Source organism: Carassius carassius, chromosome 18 (genome assembly GCF_963082965.1).
Source record: "Carassius carassius chromosome 18, fCarCar2.1, whole genome shotgun sequence".
NCBI lineage: Eukaryota > Metazoa > Chordata > Actinopteri > Cypriniformes > Cyprinidae > Carassius > Carassius carassius.
The window spans coordinates 27,672,811-27,695,561 of record NC_081772.1 but is presented as its reverse complement, the minus strand read 5'-3'; the positions used below and the strand labels follow the sequence as shown (position 1 = coordinate 27,695,561).

The window sequence follows — 22,751 nt, the reverse complement described above, 5'->3', positions numbered from 1 at the left end:
TGTCAATGAAAATATCTAAGAAAAATTTGCGGTTTATTCTTAACCCAATCAGCGAGCTCGAATAGTGGAAGCATAGTTACAGTTTAATATTTATTTTTCTTATTTAATTCTATGTATTAAATGATGTTATTATGTTATGACCTAGATATTTTTACATATATGAACAATATTATTATTTCGGTAACAATTAGAATAATGGTCCATTAGTTGATGTTAGGTAACTTTTTTAGTTAACATGATCTAAGCAAGAACTATCCTTCTACAGCATTTATAAATCTTAGTTAATGTTAACTTCAACATTTACTAATGTATATTCAAATCAAAAGTTGTGCTTGTTAACATTAGTTAATACACTGTGAATAAGCATGAACTAATAATGAATAACTGCATTTTCATAAACTAACATTAAGAAAGATGAATAAATACAATAATAAATGTTTTGTCCATTGTTTGTTCATGTTAATTAATGAATTAACTAACATTAACTAATGGACCATTATTCTAAAGTGTTACTATTATTTCTTTTAATAGTAATTGACGGCCCACCTGCAATACCATCGCGACCCACAGGTTGAAAACCACTGGCCTATAGGATGCATTTTGAACGTCCATTAGACCTCAGATAACAATATAGTCCAGTCTCGTCTAGTTAACGAAGACGCGACATACATTTCGTCATAATTTCGTTATCAGATATTATTTTTAGCTCGTCAACGTCTCGTCTTAGTCACATAAAAAATGTGAAAAAATCTTCGTCGAATGAGGGACTGACTGGACTTATATCAATTGTTATACATTATTCTTGACAGGCTAATCTCTGATGATTGTTTCTTTGAAATTAATATACGGTGATGAATGACAGAAAAAATGCAATATATTATTTGTTTGTTATTGAAATCTGTTTGGGGGATTAGTTCATATTTCATTATTTTTACTTTACTATACTGAATAGCTTAATTGGTAGCCTATGTCTACTACATCTACTTTATCACTATTACAACGGTTACACAAGTCAAGTGCAAAATATAAATAAAAGTATATACACTAGTTGATACAAATGTATTATTTGACCAATTAAAAAAAAAAAATTGGATCAAAGTTATCCAAATCCTACTGACAAGTTTTGAACAACACAAACTGAAGGTTTGTATGGAATGCCAAAGCTGCCAATTTTAAAAATAAATAAATACATAAATAAATATACAAATAAATGTAAATAAGAATAAATAAATACATAAATATATAAATAAATATACATAGAAAAGCAAAAAAATGAAAATAAATAATTATACATTTATTTCCATATTTATGTATATATTAATTTTTTTCCATATTTTTTTTATTTATTCTTTTATTTATTTATACATTTATTCATTTCTACATTTATTCATTTATACATTTATTTATTTTTACATTTATTTATTTATACATTTATTTATTTCTTCATTTATATCTTCCTACATTTCTTCCTGCGTAGGGTAATGAGGAGGGCGTGGTTTACCTCAGACATAGCAATCGAGCTCAGAGTAAGCGAAGGCAAAGGGTTGAGGCCACAGTGACGCCTATTGTGTGGCGAAATACAATTAGTATAGCTCACTGACGTTGATACGGTCTGTGACTGCGAGGTATATGGTCAAAATCCTAAATCTTACTGTGTGACATGGATAGGCTACTCTTTATCCCGGACATGGCCGTAGAACATCGTCATGATGAGAAGCGCGCGAGAGAGTTCATGGATTCGAAGACTGGTTTCGAATGAATTATTTAATCTTAAATTTTGCGTGGATTAATTTTATTATTCAAACCTACAAGCTATGTTGAATAAATGCAGGAATTTTCCTCATTATAAACTTGAAAACTGTGAGAATTATTAAAACCATGCGACATAGCTACACAGTCCCCCACCGAAATTTAGGACTCTATTATACAGGGATTTGTAAAATAAAATTCCACAACTTTTTCAAAACGTTTTTAGGCCTGGAAATTGTTGTTTTAAAATTGCATGGCATTTCCATGTTATTCATGAACATACAGACCCTAAAAGCAACTGATGCATGCAGTCAAGCACACAGTAAGATTTAGGATTTTGACTATATACCTCGCAGTCACAGACCGTATCAACGTCAGTGAGCTATACTAATTGAATTTCGCCACACAATAGGCGTCACTGTGGCCTCAACCCTTCGCCTTCGCTTACTCTGAGCTCGATTGCTATGTCTGAGGTAAACCACGCCCTCCTCATTACCCTACGCAGGAAGAAATGTAGGAAGAAATAAATAAATGTATAAATAAATAAATGTATAAATAAATAAATGTATAAATAAATAAATTTAAAAAATAAATAAATGTATAAATAAATAAATGTAGAAATGAATAAATGTATAAATAAATAAAAGAATAAATAAATAAATATGGAAAAAAATAAATATATACATAAATATGGAAATAAATGTATAAATAATTATTTATTTTCGTTTTTTAACTTTTCTATGTATATTTATTTATATATTTATGTATTTATGTATTCTTATTTACATTTATTTGTATATTTATTTATGTATTTATTTATTTTTAAAATTGGCAGCTTTGGCATTCCATAGGTTTGATCCAGATTAAAACTAGGATTGGATTCCGTGATCTAATGTCATTTCATATTCCTTCTTTCCCTTTTGAACAACTTGTTTTCAAGTTTTGATCCAATCCGATAACCAAAATCCAATCAGCTTACCTTTGAACAACTGGCCCTATAAAATAATGAAATACCTGATGATTGCGCATGTGGTAAAATCAACTGCAAATCAAAGACATTAAATATCTAAAGATCTCAGCAGAGGAGGATCAAACATCTCCACAAACAGCTTCTCCAGCTTCATTCATTAGATTGACTTTATTCCTGTCAGACATCTGAAGCTCTTATTAAGAATTAACAGAGGTTTAAATGTTGATTATTTAATTCATGTGTCACAAAGTCACCATGTGGTGGACAGTGTTTGGTTTAGTTGGGATCTTGGTCCAGGTACTTCTTGTGTTAGTTTGTCTTTGGCAGCTATATCTTTGTGTTTGTGAAACACTGTTTTTTTTGGCAAAGAAAGGCAAAATTCAGAGAGCTCAGATGTTATCAGCTCTTTGTTGATGGTGAAAAAGTCATCACATAATTACTATTGCTTATTTTGAAGATGGACAAAATGGATGTGTTTAAAATAATTTGAGAAAAAGCATCATTCAACTCACCCGGAAATCTAGATTTTAGCATATGCATCACAACAACGGTAACAAACAAAACCACTTCATAGCACAAACTCTTCCTTATTGTCCAGGCTTTTTTGTTTTGATTGTCACCAATGATGCATATCCAAAATCTTGATGTCTGTGTGTGACAACATGATGCGTTTTCTAAAAACAAATAGGTATCATTTTGATTCACACTTCATACCAGTTGGTGGCGGAAATACACCATTTTGTTGTTTGTTAACCGCCAATAAATTAGCAAGAAGAAGAAGAAGAAGAAGAAGAAGAGCCGGGGTTCTCTTTCCTTTACTGTCTGGTGTTCTCGCGCGAGACTGGAATACTCCAAATCAATGAACCCCGACACGGTGGTCAGCAAACAGCGTGCCTTTCAAGTTGTCTGTGCACTGATCTGCAGCGAAAAAAATAAAAATAAAAACAGACGAATATGGAAGAGAGAATGTGTGGGACGACGACGCGAGCAGCCCGGATTGTCTGTTCTGCAGAGGGAGCTGGAGGTAAAGAAATCAAGTACCGCGTAATTTTCGAATCATTGAAAAGCCTATGTGAATTTATTCTGTTAGAAACTACGTGTTTGTGCTTTCCATACAATAGATGACTAATGAGAATGGGTTCAAGGAGCTGCTGCGGATGACAACAGAGGAGTTTGAGTTCCTGCTGCGGATGGTCGGACCCCTCATAACCAAACAACACACAAAAATGAGACGAGCCATACCCCCAAGAGATCGCCTGTCTGTGACCTTGCGCTTTTTGGCAACAGGTGGGTCTGCCAGGGCAACAGAAAAATAGCCACTGGTTTAGCTGTTGTCTGTTACTGTATATTTTGTATTTATTTTATTTGTTATGCAGGGGAAACATTCAGTTCCCTCAGTTCTCATCACGGGATTGGGGCCAGCACTATTTCACAGATAGTTATGGAGACTTGTGGCGCTCTGTACCAGCTCATGAAGAAAGACTACCTGAACGTAAGCTCTAATTACCACTATTTACACAAGTAGTTTTCATTTATTGCTTGCTAATTAAAAGAAAAAAATCAGTAAAATGAATTCCACCATAAACATCTGCTGCAAAACACGACAAAATAATCGTAGTACAGTGACTGGGAAGGGAGATGTTTTGTTGACCTTCGAACTTGTGGGGACATGATAACGAATCATGACCCTGCAATGCAAAGCCATCAAGATCATATGTTGAGGGAACAAATCTTAAAGGCTAACTAAACCCCTGGTCAGAGCCTGACTCCACCCACTGGCAATATTTGAAAAATGCTGAAAAGTGGCAGAGCACAGCGGAGATAGAGGGGATGAACCGAGGGCGAGGCTGAGCGCGTGGGGCGTGAACCTGAGACCCGCAGTGACGGATTGATTGACAGCTGCTGTCAGAGTCTCTAAAATGGAGAGTGACTGTAGTGACGCAAGTAGCTTTGCAACAGAGCATTCATTTGAAGTAGAGGACTTTTCTCCCCCACCTTCACCTGAAGTGGAGGATGTCGAGGTGTCTGTTCATATCAATTCAAGCCGCTGGCTCAAACTGCGAGAAGGGTCTGGCTGCAGACTTGCGCTTCCACTCTCAGGCTTGCACTCTCAGACATTTGTGCTTCCGCTAGCGGCGTCACTTGCAGTCTTTATTTTTTATTTTGTTGAATTTTTTTATTACTTTTTGTTTGAATCTCTCAACATTTTACAACAGCAGCCAGGTGGCAAAGACAAGAAAAAAGAAACTAAATTACAATGTCACTTGCAATCGCTACTTGCACTCTCCGCTACCTGTGACGTCACTTGCAATCAACACAAATCGTGCTTGTTGCCAATGGAGACAAGACGCTGTGGTGGTGATTAAACGATTAAAACTAATTTAGTACTGTAACGTACAGGGTCCTGCAAGAAAAAGACAAGCCCGGACCGTGGCCACAGAACAGCAGAATATGAACGCAATGCACAAAGTCTTTCGTTAAGCGTTTTCCTCCTGTAGAAAAAACACTTAATATGGCATAATGTATTAAGATAAATGTTCGATACAAATTCGATATATAGTTATTATTTAAAGTACTACAAGGTAAGCAGATGGCTATGAACACAATGCGCAAACTTTGTCCTCCCATACAACAAAACACTTAATGTGGCCTAATAACAGACTAAGATGATAAAGACAATTCAGTAGGCCTAGCCTATATGTCTTGTTTTTGACTCAACGTATATACAGACCAGCAAATATGAACGTGCATTATGAAATGCATTAAGTGATTTTAAAAGGATCAACTCCATACAGGCAAGCAGACGAGTACAGAATGCAGTGCGTTAAATTGTACATTAAACGCTTTCCTCCTATAGAAAATCATTAGAAATAAAACACATAATGTAGGTTAATGGACAAAGACAGTGATATAAACGAGTTGTCGACAGTTTATTCTATATGGAAAAATGCTTAACGCGAAACTTTGCATGTTGCGTTTATTCTGGGCTCACGTATTTTAATAGAGAAGCATATTGAGTTTGGTCTTTATCATCTTAGTCCATTATGCCACATTTTGCGGTATGTGAGGAAAATACTATATACATATTCATTATATTAATGAACTGTATATTTAATTTGATAATTTAATAGCATCTTAATATATTAAGACATGTTAAGTGTTTTTTTCTACGCTTAGCGAGAGACTTTGCGAAAACGTTCATATTCTGGTGTTCTGGCCACGGATTTGCCAGTCTTGTCTTTTTCTTGCAGGACCCTGTACGTTATAGTACTAAATTAGTTTTAATCGTTTAATCACCTTAACACGATTTGTGTTGATTGCAAGTGACGTCACAGGTAGCGGAGAGTGCAAGTAGCGATTGCAAGTGACATTGTAATTTAGTTTCTATTTTTTTGTCTTCGCCACCTGGCTACTGTTATAAAATGTTGGGAAATTCAAACAAAAATTAATAAAAAAAATTAAACAAAATAAAAAATATAGACTGCAAGTGTCTGAGAGTGCAAGTCTGAGAGTGCAAGTGCAAGCCTGCAGCCAGACCCTCTTGCAAACTGCGGTCTTAACTCCCGCACCGCGACACTTTTCAGCGCGAGCTGTGTGGAGAAGCCCATTTCCACCTCCACTGCGTTGGAGAAGCAATCCCGCATAAAAATGCAGTTTGCACACTCCAGCTCTAGGCGGGAACTCGCGGTCTTCCAGGTCAAGTGCATGCAACCACTGGCGCCTAATTTTAAAGTCTGCAGGAAAACTATGCAGTCCAGCAGTGCTGTCGCAACCAGCAACATGCGTACCATCCTGACCACTGTACTAAATACAGATAAATCTATGCCAACTTGAAGCTATCCTAACTGATGCAATACTATGCTACTAACTATGCTTCTAACAATACTAACGTTACACTAAAAAACTATGCTAATTAACTTCATAGGCTACATGAAATAATCTAAATAACTATATAAATGCTATGCTAAATAGATGCTATAATAGTCTATCCTGGTCGTTTTTAATACTCGCAATTTCAACTCCTGACTCACTACAGTAATTTTGACGGAACAACATGATTTTATACTGCCAAGGGCGTGGTGAGCTGGAAACCGCTTACGTCACCTGCCACCGCTTACGTCACCTGCCACTGCAAACATCCAATAGGAAAAATCAACTGCAGTAGCCACCGTTCAACCTGAAGAGGGCAGCACTCAGACGTTTTTACACCATATATTGTAGAATTAGAACACTTTATACTCAAATGTCAAAAAAGTTACTCGAATCAATGAACAGCACTAATAAAGCCCCATTCGTGCAGATCATCAACTAAAAAAAGTTGTAAGTAGTGGCAAGTAGTAACCCTTTGAAATAATAAATTATTTTGTATAGATTTTTTTGGAAAAGTGTGTGAAAAGCTGTGTTTTAAATTCGGTCACAATTGTGACCGGTGGGATAATATGTGTACCGAAATAACATATTTTTGCAGTCACAAAAAAGGTTAGATATCTTAACCCAGCTATTGTAAACTATTTGTTCAAATTCTGTGGTTTCTATTATGCATAAAAAAATGCAACATTGATAGGAATACAGAGATTAGAAGAAGAAAAAAACAGCATTTCAAAATTTTTACTTTTTAGCAAAATATAACATAAAATTTTAATATTAATACTTGGAGTATTATAACATCATCATTGTAGATTTTTTGTAACATTTGAATTTTATATTTAGTACAATATTTTGTCATTGCAAGATTTTATTGTCATTTTCACTAGTAACTGAAATTGGATTTATATTGTATACCTAAGTTCACTGTTATCCCACCGGTCACTATTGTGAGCATTTTCAAAAATCTTTGTCATATATTTATGTTAAGACACTTTATTAGCCTTTAGTTTTGGAACTGTGATACAGCCATCATCTTCTCAAGGTGCAAACAGGAAATAAGCTGCTTTGGTCGTGTGACAATTTGCACTAATCAGGCAAAAGTGCATGTATTTAATTGAGACCCTTTATTTTTTCCATATTTGCAGGAAGTACACTAAAACATCAGTCAGTTAGGTTTTTAGAGCTTTATAAATGAAAACCTTTTTATGGTCACTGTTGTGACCGGTGGGATTAAACTGGCTAAGATATGGCTATATTACATTACATATGCACAGCATTCAAATGAGGTTTGAATTATTTTTTTTTGTATCATTAAATCCTTCACTCAAATGATTGGTTAAAAATAGTGAATCTTTCACAGAATGAAAAAATAGACATTAATGAAACTATAGGTTCACTTATTTGTTCACAAATGCTGATTAGTTTCTCAATAAAACACAACTAATTATATCTTTATATGAATCCTTGGTAAAAAGCCTATTAATGATAAGTGTGAAGTGAAATATTATTGCCTAAAACAAATGTTACATTACCGTAAAGAGAAGTTGTGATCATTTATTTTCGCTCACTGTCGTAGTCCTACAGAAAAAGTCAAAATCAAAGCTTTTTGGCATGAATTTCAGTATTTACAAAACATATACTTGCGTATTCAAATATATAATGTAGAACATTAATTAGGTAAAAAGAAACAAGAATTAAAGGGTAAATAATATAAAGATATAACAAATATTAAGCCATATTTTAAATATTAAAAACATTATTTCTGAATTTTTGTACAGATTCTATGTGCTGCCTACAAGCGCTTGAGTCTATGAAAACTGCCTACAACCTACAATTATTAGTATGTTTGCTAGAAAAAGTTGACTTTTTTTTTAAAGAAACAGTATTTCAACATAGTTTTTTGTTGGATACCGGCCATATGGCAGATAAAGTGGCTAAGAAAGATCTTCAGCTGGAAATAACAGAATGCAATATTCCAGGATCTGATGTTAAACCTATATCAAATCTGTACATTAATAAAAAATGGTGAATGGAATGAATGCATGTACAACAAACTATATGATGTGAATCCAGTAGTAAATGATGTAATTACTGTTTTGAAAATAGATATGACTAGGTTAATAGATATGACACAAGACGTCAAATTGAACACTTGAGACTCACTCGTTCATATTTATACAAAGGAGAAGAAGAACCAGTCTGTGACTGGTGTGAGATTTTTTTGAGTGTAAAACATATTTTAATAGAATGCCCAAATGATTAAGATAACGATATTGTTCAGAAAATATACTAAAATACTTTTCTTTTTTTCTCTCTCTCCTGGAAGAATTTTAGAATTTTTATCACTGATTAAACAAAGATTGTTCTTTGCATGTTTTGTATAATTATTGTTTCTTCAGAAAATTTTACATTATTGTAAATTATGTATTTAAATTATATTGTTAATGTTGCCATGAATATAGCCATTATTGCTGATATGGGGTTAAACATAAATATTAAACCATAAAAAGAAATGATCAGTAAATGGATTTAATAGACTTTTAAAGAATAATAAAAAAGAAGAAGAATATGCATTGTTTAACATATATTAATAAACTCAAACTCTAAAATGCAAGGTATCTATAGATTGCACAATATAACACACATATGCACAATATAATGTATAACTGACTTTGTCATTCTTAATTCAAAATAAAACGGATGTCATTACCTCAACACAATAACACATACCGGGAAGTTAATTTGTTGTGGCCACACAACACTGAACATGTCCCTTCCTGCTCACCGTATTTTAGGATCTGAAGACATCTTTCACTATTGATTTCCATTATTAGACATGAAGATAATATGCTTAAATCTCATCTCACAGTATCTACATAGTAACAGGGTCCTGCTTTAATTGATATTGTTATGTAATTATATTGCAATAAAAGTCAATGATGTCTCAAGTCATGAATTCATATTTACAGAACTGTAGTTTTTTTTTTTTCATGTGAGAAATACAAGAATTAGGGTGCTTTCACACTTGGTTTTCTTGCTTGGTCCAAACCTGAGTTCGATTGCTCCCCACTGCCATATTATTTTATATGGGTCCGAACCGCGGTTCACTTGCATCATCAAGCCAGCAGCTGTTTACCCCGTTGCTTAGGAATGACGGCACAGGAGGTGGTGGCAAATGCAACATTACTCTCTGCACTTTTGTAATTACGTTTTTGAACTGTTCGTTTTGTTAACAAAGCTTCGGTACATAACAGCACTTGCGTCTGTCTTACGATGGTACTGCAGTTGCTCTAAAGAACGCTGAAGGTGAACAGAAATGAGATGTACAGCTCTCTGCTTGCAGCGCGTCAGTCACGCTTGTCAGGAAAGTGAGTGAAACAGGCACACAAATACACATTTTCATCAAATAATACGTCATTAATAGCAGTACACTTCCCCTATTTGGTATGACTGCGTTCACATCAGCAGCGAACTGTACCGGAGTTCACATGAACCGTACTCCAGATCTGACTCGGGTACGGTTCGCTCGGTGTGCACCCGAGTTCAGAAGACAGCGTTCACAATCATCCAAACGAACCAAACTCTGACACAATCGAACCTTGGTGTGCACCAAGAGTGCTAGTGTGAAAGCACCCTTAGTGTAAAAACTTAACTGTTTTTCTGTTCTGTTGCAAGACACCATCAACAGAGGCAGAATGGCGGGCAATAGCCCAGGACTTTGAATTGAAGTGGCAGTTTCCACATTGCTTAGGTGCGCTTGGTGGGAAACAGATTCATATACAGCCTCCAGCAAAGAGTGGCTGCCTTGACAATAATAACAAGGGCAGATTCTCTGTGACAATAATGGCTGCAGTGGATGCAAATTACAAGTTCATTTATGCCAGCGTGCAAACCCAGGATAAGGTCTCTGATGCTGGACTATTCACTCACTCGGACTTGTGTAAAGCGATGGATCAGGGTCTGCTGAACTTTCCTCCACCTGAACTATTGCCCAACAGTGACATAGCAATGGCGTACATGTTTGTGGGTGATGAGGAGTGTCCTCTAAGGCCTGATCTCATGACACCATATCAGATGGAGCAGATGGACCACAGTCAGCAGGTGCTGAACTATCGTCTTTCAAGGGCACGGAGAGTTGCCGAAAATGCATTCAGCATTCTAGCAAACAGGTTAAGGGTTTTCAGGAGGACCATATTCTTGGAGCCTGAAAAAGTGGTAAAGATCACTATGGCCTCTCTATGCATCCATAACTTCCTCCACAAGAGCAGGTCTGTGGCACATACACCTCCAGCCTTTGCAGATGGTGACCAAAGCATAATTGAAGTAACCTGCAGGAATTACGGGAATGGGTCTTGTCAGACGGTGGAGCAAAGAAGGAAACCCAATGTGTCAGTTACGGCAGAACTGCAACGAAACCTTCTGTGTGACTATTTTGTCTCGCCGGCAGGTTGTATTCCTTCACAAGAGGAAAACATTTAGCATTGTAGGAATGTTACAGTAGATTTTTTGTATTGGAGAACACTATCAAATATCAAGAATCAAATGTTTTTGTAAAGCACTCTTCACAATACACATTGTTTCAAAGTTGCTTTACAGAAATAAAAGTGTGTGTGTGTGTGTGTGTGTGTGTGTGTGTGTGTGTGTGTGTGTGTGTGTGTGTGATGCTCACTTTTTTACTGCCTTAACTGCATTTTATTTTAAGTTATTTATTTACAGAAAAGTGCATTTACTAAAAAAAAAATCATTTTCTTTTTTTCTTTTTTTATGTGCTTTTGGTACAGAATGACTTGTATATACTATATCTTCAGACCATGCAAATTGCTAATATTTTGATGTCATTAATTCAATTGCATGTAACTACAAAACTATTTTTTGTAACCTTGTACAATAATTGTATAAAATAATTGTTTAAAGTTTTACGTATATTAGTGTACAGATTCAAAAAAGTGATACAAGTTTTTAACATGTTGACCTAACACTGTAAGGTCAACATTGCTTATGTATTTTACATCCGTTAAAAAAAATGTAACCCTGTTTACACAAACAAACCAACAATGTAACCATTTCGCTACTAACAATCCACACACACACACACACACACACACACACACACACACACACACACACACACACAAGTACTGTGCAGAAACGTTTTCTCTGGCTTTCATTAAGATCAAAGGGTGGCAGTGTTTGGAAAAAACTGTGTGTGTAGAGAGCAGTGAATGCCCTGCATAAGGACCCTGTGAATCTGAACGCAGCTTCTTTTCTCTCTGTTCTTCTCTCCATCCATAGAAAGAGCGGGAGAAGGAGGCGGGGCATTTCGGGGCTTTCTGCAGTAGGAAGCTCTCTGAATAAAGAACAGATCACACACAAACACAATGATGTGTGTCCTATTGTAGCGCACTGTGTGTGTGTGTGTGCTCTTGTTTTTGTGACATATCAGGACACAACTCTGTATAATGACATGGGTATGACACAGGTATAACAAGGAGAGGGTAACTTGTGAGGACAACCCATGTCCCCATTTTTCTAAACGCTTATAAATCATACAGAATGAGTTTTTTTGAGAAAGTAAAAATGCACAAAGTTTCCTGTGAGGGTTAGGGTTAGGTGTAGGGTTGGTGTAGGGCCATAGAATATACAGTTTGTACAGTATAAAAACCATTACTCCTATGGGATGAACCCACTTTTCACAAAAACAAACGTGTGTGTGTGTGTGTTGGTCTGAGTGCAGGGACTCCGTCTGAATTTAGAGGGACTTTTATCTGTCTACTTAATTCAGTTAGAGTGAAGCACATAGACTCATTACACGCGCCACTTTAATTAACTGAAGTAGAAAAGAGACTGAGAGCGAGTGCATTGTGCCTCCGTTTTGTTCTGTCATCTCTGCAAAGTTTGTGTGATAAAGATCATCCATCCATTGATTCTTCTGCACTACAAAAGATGAGAAGAGACAGACAAACATACAAACACACGCAGACAGCAGACCACTGATCAAAGCGCTGATGCTTCTGATGCTGCAGGAGAGATTCCCTCTTCTTCCTCCTCAGCTTCCCTTTTATCATACTCAGGGTCGTATTAAGACGGTGTGGTGCCCCAGTGTGGCACAATACCTCAAAAGACCCCCCCCCCCCCCCCAGACATAATTAATGTGATTTTTCAAATGTAATTTATTAAATTGTCCAACTAGCGTATTTTTCGGACTATAAGTCGCACCTGAGTATAAGTCGCATCAGTCCAAAAATACGTCATGACAAGGAAAAAAACATATATAAGTCACACTGAACTATAAGTCACATTTATTTAGACCCAAGAACCAAGAGAAAACATTACCGTCTACAGCCGCGAGAGGGCGCTCTATGTTTTCAGTGTTAGACTACAGGAACACAGAGCAGCATAGAGCGCCCTCTCGCGGCTGGAGACGGTAATGTTTTAACTTTAACTTCAATGGTAAACAGGGAGAGTGCAGTCAATCGCTTCTGTGTCATTGTCGTCCTGAGCTCATTCTTCACTCGTTTTAAAAAAAACTTTAGATCCCTGGGACATGTTGAATTGTTGCGTCCTTGTATTTCTTTAACTTTGTTTTGCAAAACCACTCAATTGATGTCTGTCCATTTTGATTCATTTTCTGTAGCCGTTAAAAAAATTTCACATTTGCGCGTACTTGTTGTGGACCAACTCAACTCTGACAGATTGGGGACGGAAGGGGGGGGACTGATAGTGGTCATGTAATCTTTATTTATTTATAATTTATTATTATTATTATTATTGTTGTTGTTGTTAAGTTAGTGTTCATAAACGAGTTATGTATGGTCTCTCAAGAATTTCAAGTTAATAATAAAATAATTTACGAAAAATATTTTTAAAGCCTGTGTCATGTGGTGCCCCACTAGTTGTTGTGAATGGTTGGTTCCCCCTGGGCACTGGCCCAAATGCCCTTATGGATAATCCGGCTCTGATCATACTGTAGGGAAAATTATCCCAGATAATACCATGGTGTGGGTGGGACTGTACTGTGTGTGCTTCTGTGGAGGAAGATCTGTTTTTTTTTTTTTTTTTTTCAGCATCTTGAATATCATTAATCATGCTTGTCATGTTCATTTTCCACCTGGTTATGTTGTCTTGTAATATAGCCTTAATTCAGATTGATGAAACAGGAGTGGTGTCAGTGAACATCACAGTTCAACAGAAATAGCAAATAAAGGCCAGCATTCAGCATTCAGTTTAGATATAAGCCATGATGAGACTGGTTTTGCTTTGCTAAAGTAAGGAAACTTTGCTTCCTTTTCTCCTGTTAACAAATGTTGGTTTTCACGAGACTCGCTGGTGCATGAGCAAAGCTGACCTCATATGTCATACGTGCTTCTGTGTACAACTGTTGGCACAAGCTAGATTAAAATTATTTTTACATTTTGAATATGGATATTTTTCTCACAAAAACGCATAAAGTCACTACAGGAGGCTTTTATTCACCCCCCGGAGCCGTGTGAGACATGGACATCCAGTTTTTTATGGAAGGGTGCTTATTTCACTTCTTTTGAACTGATGCACTGCAGCACCTGCTGACTGCAATGATAGAGCTTGAAAGTTCAAAAACAATTTTTAATATAACTCCGACTGGATTCTTCTGAAAGAGAGTCATGTACACCTAGGATGAGTAAAACGCAGCCTTATTTGAATTTTTGGGTGAATTAACCCTTTAAGTAGGCTATTACAGTACAGTACATCTTTTATTGGATGTGATTCAAACCTTTGATTTGGTCTAGTTTGGATTAGTATGTCTTTATAGGAGGTGACATTAATACTTGCTTCTTGTTATTAAAACTTGCCTGTTGGCAAACTAAAATACTATTTGGAGAAGAACTAGCAAATGGCAAAAAGGAGACAGAAGGTCACAATTTCAGACCTCCAAAGCTTGTTTAATGCTTACCTGTTTTGCATTTATTTGTAGATCATAATCTGTTTATTTGGAAATACAAAACATTTCCAACCCCTAAGAAACTAATGGGTTTTGCAACTAATTTTGTAGCTTAAGCTTGATATTGATTAAGTTATATTTTCATATTAACATTAGGATTAATTGAGTTGAAAAAAACTAAGAAAATCATTAATTAGCACTGTATACTGCTTCTCATAAAATGTAAGTAAACCCACAGAAGAACATAACTCTTTAATGAAATGCCCAAAGAAGCCCGACAAAAAGTCCGGAGGTATTGAATATATTACTTTTAAAACTTACCGTCTCAGAGATGAACCACGTGCATACAACTACTTGCGCGTGAGATCATGACCGACCATCTCTGAAATGTTACCGTCATCTAGACTAGTGGTATCTTAATGCACAGTTACGTGTGGTATGCTATATTTGTAGATGAATTCGTGCAACACAAAAACAGTGAAGAGTAAGTCTAAAAAGGGCAGACTCTAAAAGAAGCCACGCGTGTCATTTGATCCACGAGTGTAGACACAGTTCACAAAACCATTTCGTGATTGACCTGCAACATCTTCCTTTGATTGCATGCACGGTAACAACAATATTTCAAACTGTTAAAAGTGTTACCAGTTGTAGTTAATGCATACGTGACGCTTGATTACTTTATTAAATGTTTTATTCAATAGAATTATTACCTTCCCGAAATAAATTCTGAGAGTCGGGCGTGGTGGGGAACCTCATAAATATTCATATATGTTCCACCCATTTAAGTTACATTGAAAAGCTCAGAAGTCGGAACACCGGTGCGTTCTACCGTTAGGTGCTAGGTTTGTGTGTGATGATGGAGTGTGAGGGCATCGCGGGCATTGAGCAGTTCAGCAGCCCGGGGAAGGGCAGAGGACTGCGGGTGAGCAGAGCGTATGAAGTCGGTGAATTGCTCTTTTCGTGTCCCGCTTATTCATACGTACTGTCCGTCAGCGAGAGAGGATTCATCTGTGAACAATGCTTTACAAGGTCTGAATTTATTTATTTATGCAGGCACTTTATTGTATGATGGTTTGTCTTATAGACTACTGTTGTTACGTAGGCTATATTTTTATGATAGTTATATTCTAACAAATTACTCTCTTAATGGAAATATAATATATGCAGCAAAATTTGTAAATAGAGATGTGTACGTTCTCATTTGTTGGAATTAATGTATTTCTACAGCTTAGTTTGAACTTTCTTATGAAGCTGAATGAATGGCAGGACTTCACAGCATGAGTAGAGGTGCAAACAAGCTTTGAGATTTACACATCTTTGAGAGAGAGAGCGAGAGAAGGAGAGAGAGAGAAAGAGAGAGAGAGAGTAATGTTTAAATAAATCTTATCTGTCAGTTCTCTTGATTTTAGTGTGAATGATGTCTAAGGCATGGTCTAAAGTTAATATATATAGAAACAGAAAAGAAGAAGCAGTAGACAATATAAACAAGCCCTTTTCTACTTTTAGATTTATTTCACTTTTCTGTCGTGACCAGCAGATAAGCTCCAAAAGGGCACATCTAAAAATACAGCAGAATGTCCTGAAGCAGCTGCCCAAACTCAGGACATTTGCTCTGGCCCTGTGTGGTGACAGCACACTCATTGTGACAGCTGCTAAAGAGAGATTGCTGCTCTAATACCTTTCTTTATCACATTCTGTTCCTGTCTCTCTTAGTTATAAATGTACCGTGAGTCAATTTGAAAATATAGTTAATGCCTGTCAATGATGACGTTATATATTTGATGTAGTAATAAACTCAGTAATTTACATATGAAACATGGTTACTGTGACATGAAAATAGTTCTTGTTTTTTCAGACACATAAACACATTTGTTAACATGAAGTTTTTTAATGAACATTGGTGGTTGTGTTTTTTTTTCTCTGTCATGTACAGGAAAAAGGGTCTTGCAAAATGTGGAAAGTGCAAAAAAGCATTCTACTGCAATGTGAACTGTCAGGTAAAACACACACATACACAATTATATAAATACTAACAGTAATAAAAAGAACAAAGAAACAAATTGCAAGCAAAAGGTCTGATAAGGAAACTGGAAGAAAGACATACATGAGTGAAAATTGGGCAATGCATGTACTGTGCTGATAATGAAATTCATATCACAAGACCTTTGTTAAAACTATAGATCAAACTTCCACATTTTTGTATTCCTGCTCAGTTGGATCAACAGAGGGATGGTGCCAAAATCAAAGGTTAATTATTAGGGGTGTAACGGTACGCAAAAATCACGGTTCGGAACGTACCTCGGTTTTAAAGTCACGGTTCGGTTCATTTTCGGTACAGTAAGAGAAAGAAATGCCAACATTAAACTGCAGGTTGTTTATTACTATACACGTTTTTTTTTTAAATACTTTTTAATAAAATATATATAAAATAAAAAAGAATAAGAAATAAAATACTGCTGCAAAGTTCTCCACTAAATAAAATACTCTCAGTCTCAAACCAATATCATATAATAAAATATAATGAAAAATATAAATAAATAACTATGATTACAGTGCAGCATTACCTATCCCAGCTTGTAGGCCTGCCTCACCAGAACGCGGCGCTGGCGCGCTGCTCCTTTTGTAGGTGACATAGAGGGAGACCGCCGACAGACCAGGCTCTTGTCTTCATGACAACAATATCTATACTTCATGTTGAGCATAAATATAAAGCCTACTGATAAAGGACACCGTCAACAGTAATAACGGCAAAATAGACTATGTTTGACAGGTGCAATATTTGAAAATTGATAATTATTAATTTATTTTTTAATTACATTTATATCTGAATGTATATCTTAACTTTATATTCTGCCGCCGAGTTGAAAAATGTGAACCTTGGGCGTCAATTCGCGCCGCGTTAACCAATCGGGAGCCTGCCCTGCTAGGAGTCACTCATTCAACATGGAGGAACGACAGATGTTGTCAGTGAGCAGTCAACATAGACAGTAAAAGAAATGGACACAGCGAACCCATTGGAACTCAATTGAGACAAGTGAAGCCCATTTTTAGCGTTTTTTAGCACTTCCGTTTCTGACGCGCAGACTCAAACGAAGCTTGACGACGTCAGCAACCTGTCTGACAGATGTAAATCTTCTAAGTGGCTGTGCGTGCAAACTGCCATCGTTAATCTTGCAGAGACGGCGAGCTTGAGCGGGGAGTTCTTTGGCGTGAGTGAGCAGGAGTAAGTATTCCGATTAATTATTTTGTATAGTATTTTAAAATGTAACGCCAGTACGCCATATTAAGTTAATTGCCTGCGAGCTTCTCCTCCTGTCTGTACGGTAATGCGACAGAGAGTCGAGTGGTTATGACGCAATCGTTAGCCTATTTTTACAAAAACTGTTTATACGGGGCCATAATGTAACATAGAAGGTAATGGAGCCCTTTATACATTGTCGTGTATCTTTAGAAATTAATAATGGACAAACAGAGTCTTTAAATGCCTCAGATGTAAAGTTATTCGCTGTCAAAGTGATGCCAAAATGAATGGGAGTCAATGGGAATGCTAACGCAAGTGAAGTTCTGCTACAAGATGGCGGCACGCAGCCGACTTCTAAAAAGTTCTTATTTCTATAGAGACATGAATAAAAAGGACCTATATATATAAACATATTAATAGATTAATTGAATAAAGGCCAAAGATAAGAAACGTTTCGTTTTACCCCAAACAAATTATATTTTATCTTGAACCACTAAAGAGACATCAGAGCCAGCGGCAAATGTCAGAAGATCTAGCCGAGGTGAGGCTGCTCTCGGCGGATACATGATGACGGAGCTCCCACTGATCGCATGGAGCTCATCTCCGAAATCGGCGAAACACATTTTTTAAATAGACACTGTCTTTATAAATAAACCGCATATTTGAGTTTAAAACAACTACATTCTCGCCTGAAATACTTTTAAAACTACATTTCATGACACTATAACAGTAATATTTTGAAAATTATCTGAATAAAAATGGCGGTTGAAAATGCTGCGTGAACTAAGCTGGCAGTAGCCCCCCATGACGCGAATACGCGTCTGTTGTGAAGTTAATTTCACGCGCGAAATGAAGCGAATTTCACTTGCGAATGAAGCGAATGATCTCAAAATATTCAAGCGGCAAACTAGACGCAGTAGACGCGGATTTGACGCTCTATTCACGTTTGGTGTGAACACAGCATTAGAATCAGCTGCAGGGCGGGATTTGCGCTGAACGCAGAGACTTCCGCCACTTAATATGTTCGTTTGGAAAAATAAAAATGAACTTATGTTCCGCGCAAAAATATTGCATTCCGTCATTAGGTACACACGTGCACCGTACCGAAAGCCCTGTACCGAAATGGTCCAGTACGAATACACGTACCGTTACACCCTTATTAATTATTGGTGACATAAGAAGGTCACAGGTCTTTATATGTTTTCCCTAGTCATGTACAAAATGCAATTTCAGAATTTGTTTTTTCAACATTCTACTGTGGAGAAAGCCAAGTTATGAAAAGTCCACCAGGTCAGCAGTGTATTTCCCTTTTAAGTGGCTGTTGGTTTATGAAGTTTAGAAACATCAGTAACTCCTCATGCATGGCAGCAAGTCACTGATATGTTTTTTCCCCATATTTTTTTTAGGCTCCATCTGCAAAGCACATTAGGATTTAAATATAGCATCTCATCTCCCTCTGAATTTTATGTGTACAGTTGTCCACAGCAATCACATCACAATACTATTTGGTTGTCCACACAAATCAGTTTAATTAGTTTATCCATATTATTCATCAGGGCTGGGGGACATAGCTAAATTTTTCCATCTTAATATATTCCAAAATTGTGACAATATTTTTACATTTGCTCTTGGTTTATTTATTTATTTATTTTAAATAAAATTAGGAAAAATACTATTTGTTAATATAAAAATGTAATTTTTTTTTTTAATAATGCACTTTTTTTTTTTTTGGTATACACTATAAAGCACGGCTGGCGTACGTCGGTCTTGAAGAGCCGCAGCCCTGCAGAGTTTTGCTTAAACCCTAATCAAACACAGCTGAACATGCTGATTAAGGTCTGAAGGGTTACTAGAAAGCTACAGGCAGGTGAGATTTAATTAGGGTTGGAGCTGAACTCTGGAGGGCTCTCTCCAGGACCCACCACCCCTGCTATAAAGCATTGTATATTCCACAAATTCTACAGTTATCTGAAAATCAGTAACCATTGTTTCCTGAAAATCTTTTAATGATTTTCATAATCTGCAATCTTGCATGGCATACAATAAGCATCTTATCTCTGCATGTCTTTATACCTTAGAGACATTCATGATGTGTATAGTGTACTGTATATGCAGTAATGAGTCTTTCATGTGTAATTGTTTTGTGTATTTGACAGAAAACAAATTGGCCCATGCATAAGCTGGAGTGTCATGCTATGTGTGTGTATGGAGAGAACTGGTGCCCCTCAGAGACAGTGCGACTGATGGCCAGAATCATCGCCAGGCTGGTCAGATACAAACACCATTTTATTACTCTCTTTGTCGATACAGAATCAATGAGTGATTGACACATACTTACTGATACAGAGACACCAGAAAGAGAGAAGCCCGTCAGAAAAACTACTCTTACTGAGGGATATGGAAGCACGTAAGTACCAGAAATCATTCAGTGCATCTGACAGAGGGCATGCTGTGTTTTGTATTTTTTACATTTTATTTTGTCAAATTGATTTTCACACATCAAGTATTTTTATCTAGAGGTGCCCTTTAGTGGTGCTATGTTGTATTATTTTTATTTTGATCATATTTAAGCTCATAAAAAGTAATTTTAAATGGTATAAAACAGATCCTAACTACCACTCTTTAGGTCTTAAAACTGGGGATGGTAAACAGGAATCACGATACGGATGTTGGTGGCCTAATCTAATTATTAAGATACAAAAGGATATTATTTGATTAAATATATGTAAGCTACAAGTACAAAGTAAAAATGTTGCACTGTTGCATATTCTACATGCTTGTGGTTTCAAAGCAGTTTGTAATTAATGTGTAATAGGGACTCTTTAGATAGATCTAAGTGGAAGCTTTATTAATACAAAGGTGAGGTAAGCTCAAAATCCAACAAACAGTGTAATCCAAGGCAAATTTTCAAAAGAATAATCCAAAGGAACAGGCAAAGTATAAAATAAACAAATCAACGAAACAAGGCAAATGCAATGGTAAATGAAAATGCTTGGTAGAGTCTGCAACAGCAAAACAATACTTCACCATGTGAGAGTGATTGTGTGTAACTTAAATAGTACTCCTAAATGAAAACAGCTGTGCATGTAATTAGTTCCTGACATGGGGTGTTATGGGAGATGTAGTCTGTGAAACAATGGTACAGGTAAATGATGGAGTGCCCTCTAGAGGATCTCATGGGCACTCTAGCTGGGATCCTGACACAATGAGTACGCATTTATGAAAAGGATTTGCTTATGATCTACTGTTGATTAATTATTGCAATGTTTACTTTATTGTGCATTTTATCTACTTCATCTTTTTTAAATGTACAGCTGTCAACTCTAGTAGCTTTTCACATTATCATATCATATATATATTAGTGGTGGGCCGTTATCGGCATTAAGGTGCTGCGTTAACGGGAGACTCTTATCGGGCGATAAAAAAAATATCGCCATTAATCTATTCTCAAAGTTGGGTTGAGAGCTGGGTCTATATTAGGCGAGGTATGATGACTTTCACCTTGATATTTTAGCGCGGATGTTAGGGCTGGGCGATATATTGAATATTAGCGATAATATCGGAATAATTTTGACGACGATGTACAATTTGAATATATCGGGAATATCGAATATTTCAAATTCAAGCATACTTTCCCAAAAGAACGCCGCGTGAATGTCCAAAAAAGGAACCACTACGAGAGCTGTAATGATAGCGGTTGCCAGATAACAAGAGTTTAAATCTCCGAGTCAGAGCTCCACTGTTACAAGGATACATTTTCTGCCCGGTGTTTGCTTATTTTAAGCAATCTGGCAACCATGCGCACGTGCTCACTCCTCATTGCGGAAGAGCCGCTGACGATAATCTGAAAACACTAACAAGCTGGAATTGAGCGATCTAATGAAAGCGTCGTTCAGCCGGTCTGTGTTCTGTTGTGAGATCTCAACTGTATTGTTTGCATTTGTGATCGCAAAATAAATGCACTTACTCGACCGCTGATGTTTGAATAGAGAAACATAGGCTATGGCCATTTGGAATTACTATTGGGGAATTTCACTGATATGTTTACCAGTTTCGATAGAGAAAGTGCAAAAGTCTTTGGTATTCATTTATATATATTTATATATAAGAAATAGCTATGTGCTTCAGCAACTAGCTCCCCATCTAAGAGGGTTTTTAGTGTCAGTAGGAACAGTTTCATGCCACAGAGCTTCTCTTAAAACCACAGACAGTTGACAGACTTGTGTTCTTAGCTTAAAAACTTGTTAAAAAAATTAAAATAAAATACTTATCCCAGTTGCATAGTTTAAATTGTGAATTGCATGCACTAAAAAGTTGACAGAATGCACTTTCTGTAACTGTTACTTAATTTGCACTGCTTCAGTTACATATAGGCCTACATGTATTCATTTAATAAAAAGCATTAAGTGATCTCTTGGTCTCTTGGTCTAGATTTTTTTAACTGCTTAAATTAGCGGTTTAATCTAAATGTTTTTTTGTTTTTTTTTATGGGCAAAAGAAAATCATGTTTTATTTTTCATTATTTAAATGCAAATGCAAACATATCGAGATATATATCGAATATCGTAAAAAATTTGACAATATCGAGATATCTTTTTTTTTTGTATATCGCCCAGCCCTAGCGGATGTATACCTAACCGAATTGCACTGTAGGGGGCAATTTATTTTCACCCCACAACACAGCAACGGTTTACCATGATTTAAATAGATTTTTAATTAATCAAATTAAGACACACGGATGAGAGGGAGTACGTCCAAGTAGCAGTAAAGAAGGCCATCAACATGGCGGCCACGCCAAGTAATGACGTCACGATGCCCAAACCCTAGAAATTACCACATCAAACATGACGTGCTAACATGGATGCAGCTGAATCCCCCGGGTTTGCTTCAGGGAATTTTTTTTTTAAGAAGCTTCCCAATGGAAACAATTTTGGAAACAGGAAATGTTGCATAAATATTTAGCAGTTAAGAAAGAGAGGGTAAAACAGACTCAATCTCATTGTCTT

The 22,751-nt window shown here is 36.4% G+C and overlaps 2 protein-coding genes across 2 annotated transcripts in view; both read left to right on the top strand.

Moving 5' to 3' along the window:
• The first annotated feature begins 3,521 nt into the window (after nt 1-3,521).
• On the top strand, nt 3,522-11,208 carry si:dkey-121j17.6 (uncharacterized). The gene is made up of 4 exons (XM_059499151.1): nt 3,522-3,743; nt 3,841-4,006; nt 4,096-4,211; nt 10,262-11,208. The coding sequence occupies exons 1-4, from the start codon at nt 3,579-3,581 to the stop codon at nt 11,063-11,065; spliced, it is 1,251 nt and encodes a 416-aa protein (XP_059355134.1). The 5' UTR covers nt 3,522-3,578; the 3' UTR covers nt 11,066-11,208.
• Nucleotides 11,209-15,278: 4,070 nt separating this feature from the next.
• smyd2b (SET and MYND domain containing 2b) overlaps nt 15,279-22,751 on the top strand; it is a 42,375-nt gene continuing 34,902 nt past the window's right edge. The window contains exons 1-4 of the mRNA XM_059499150.1: nt 15,279-15,533; nt 16,438-16,501; nt 19,902-20,012; nt 20,092-20,152. Of these exons, the coding sequence (XP_059355133.1) occupies nt 15,358-15,533; nt 16,438-16,501; nt 19,902-20,012; nt 20,092-20,152 (412 nt within the window). The 5' untranslated portion in view covers nt 15,279-15,357. The remainder of the gene's footprint in view (nt 15,534-16,437; nt 16,502-19,901; nt 20,013-20,091; nt 20,153-22,751) is intronic.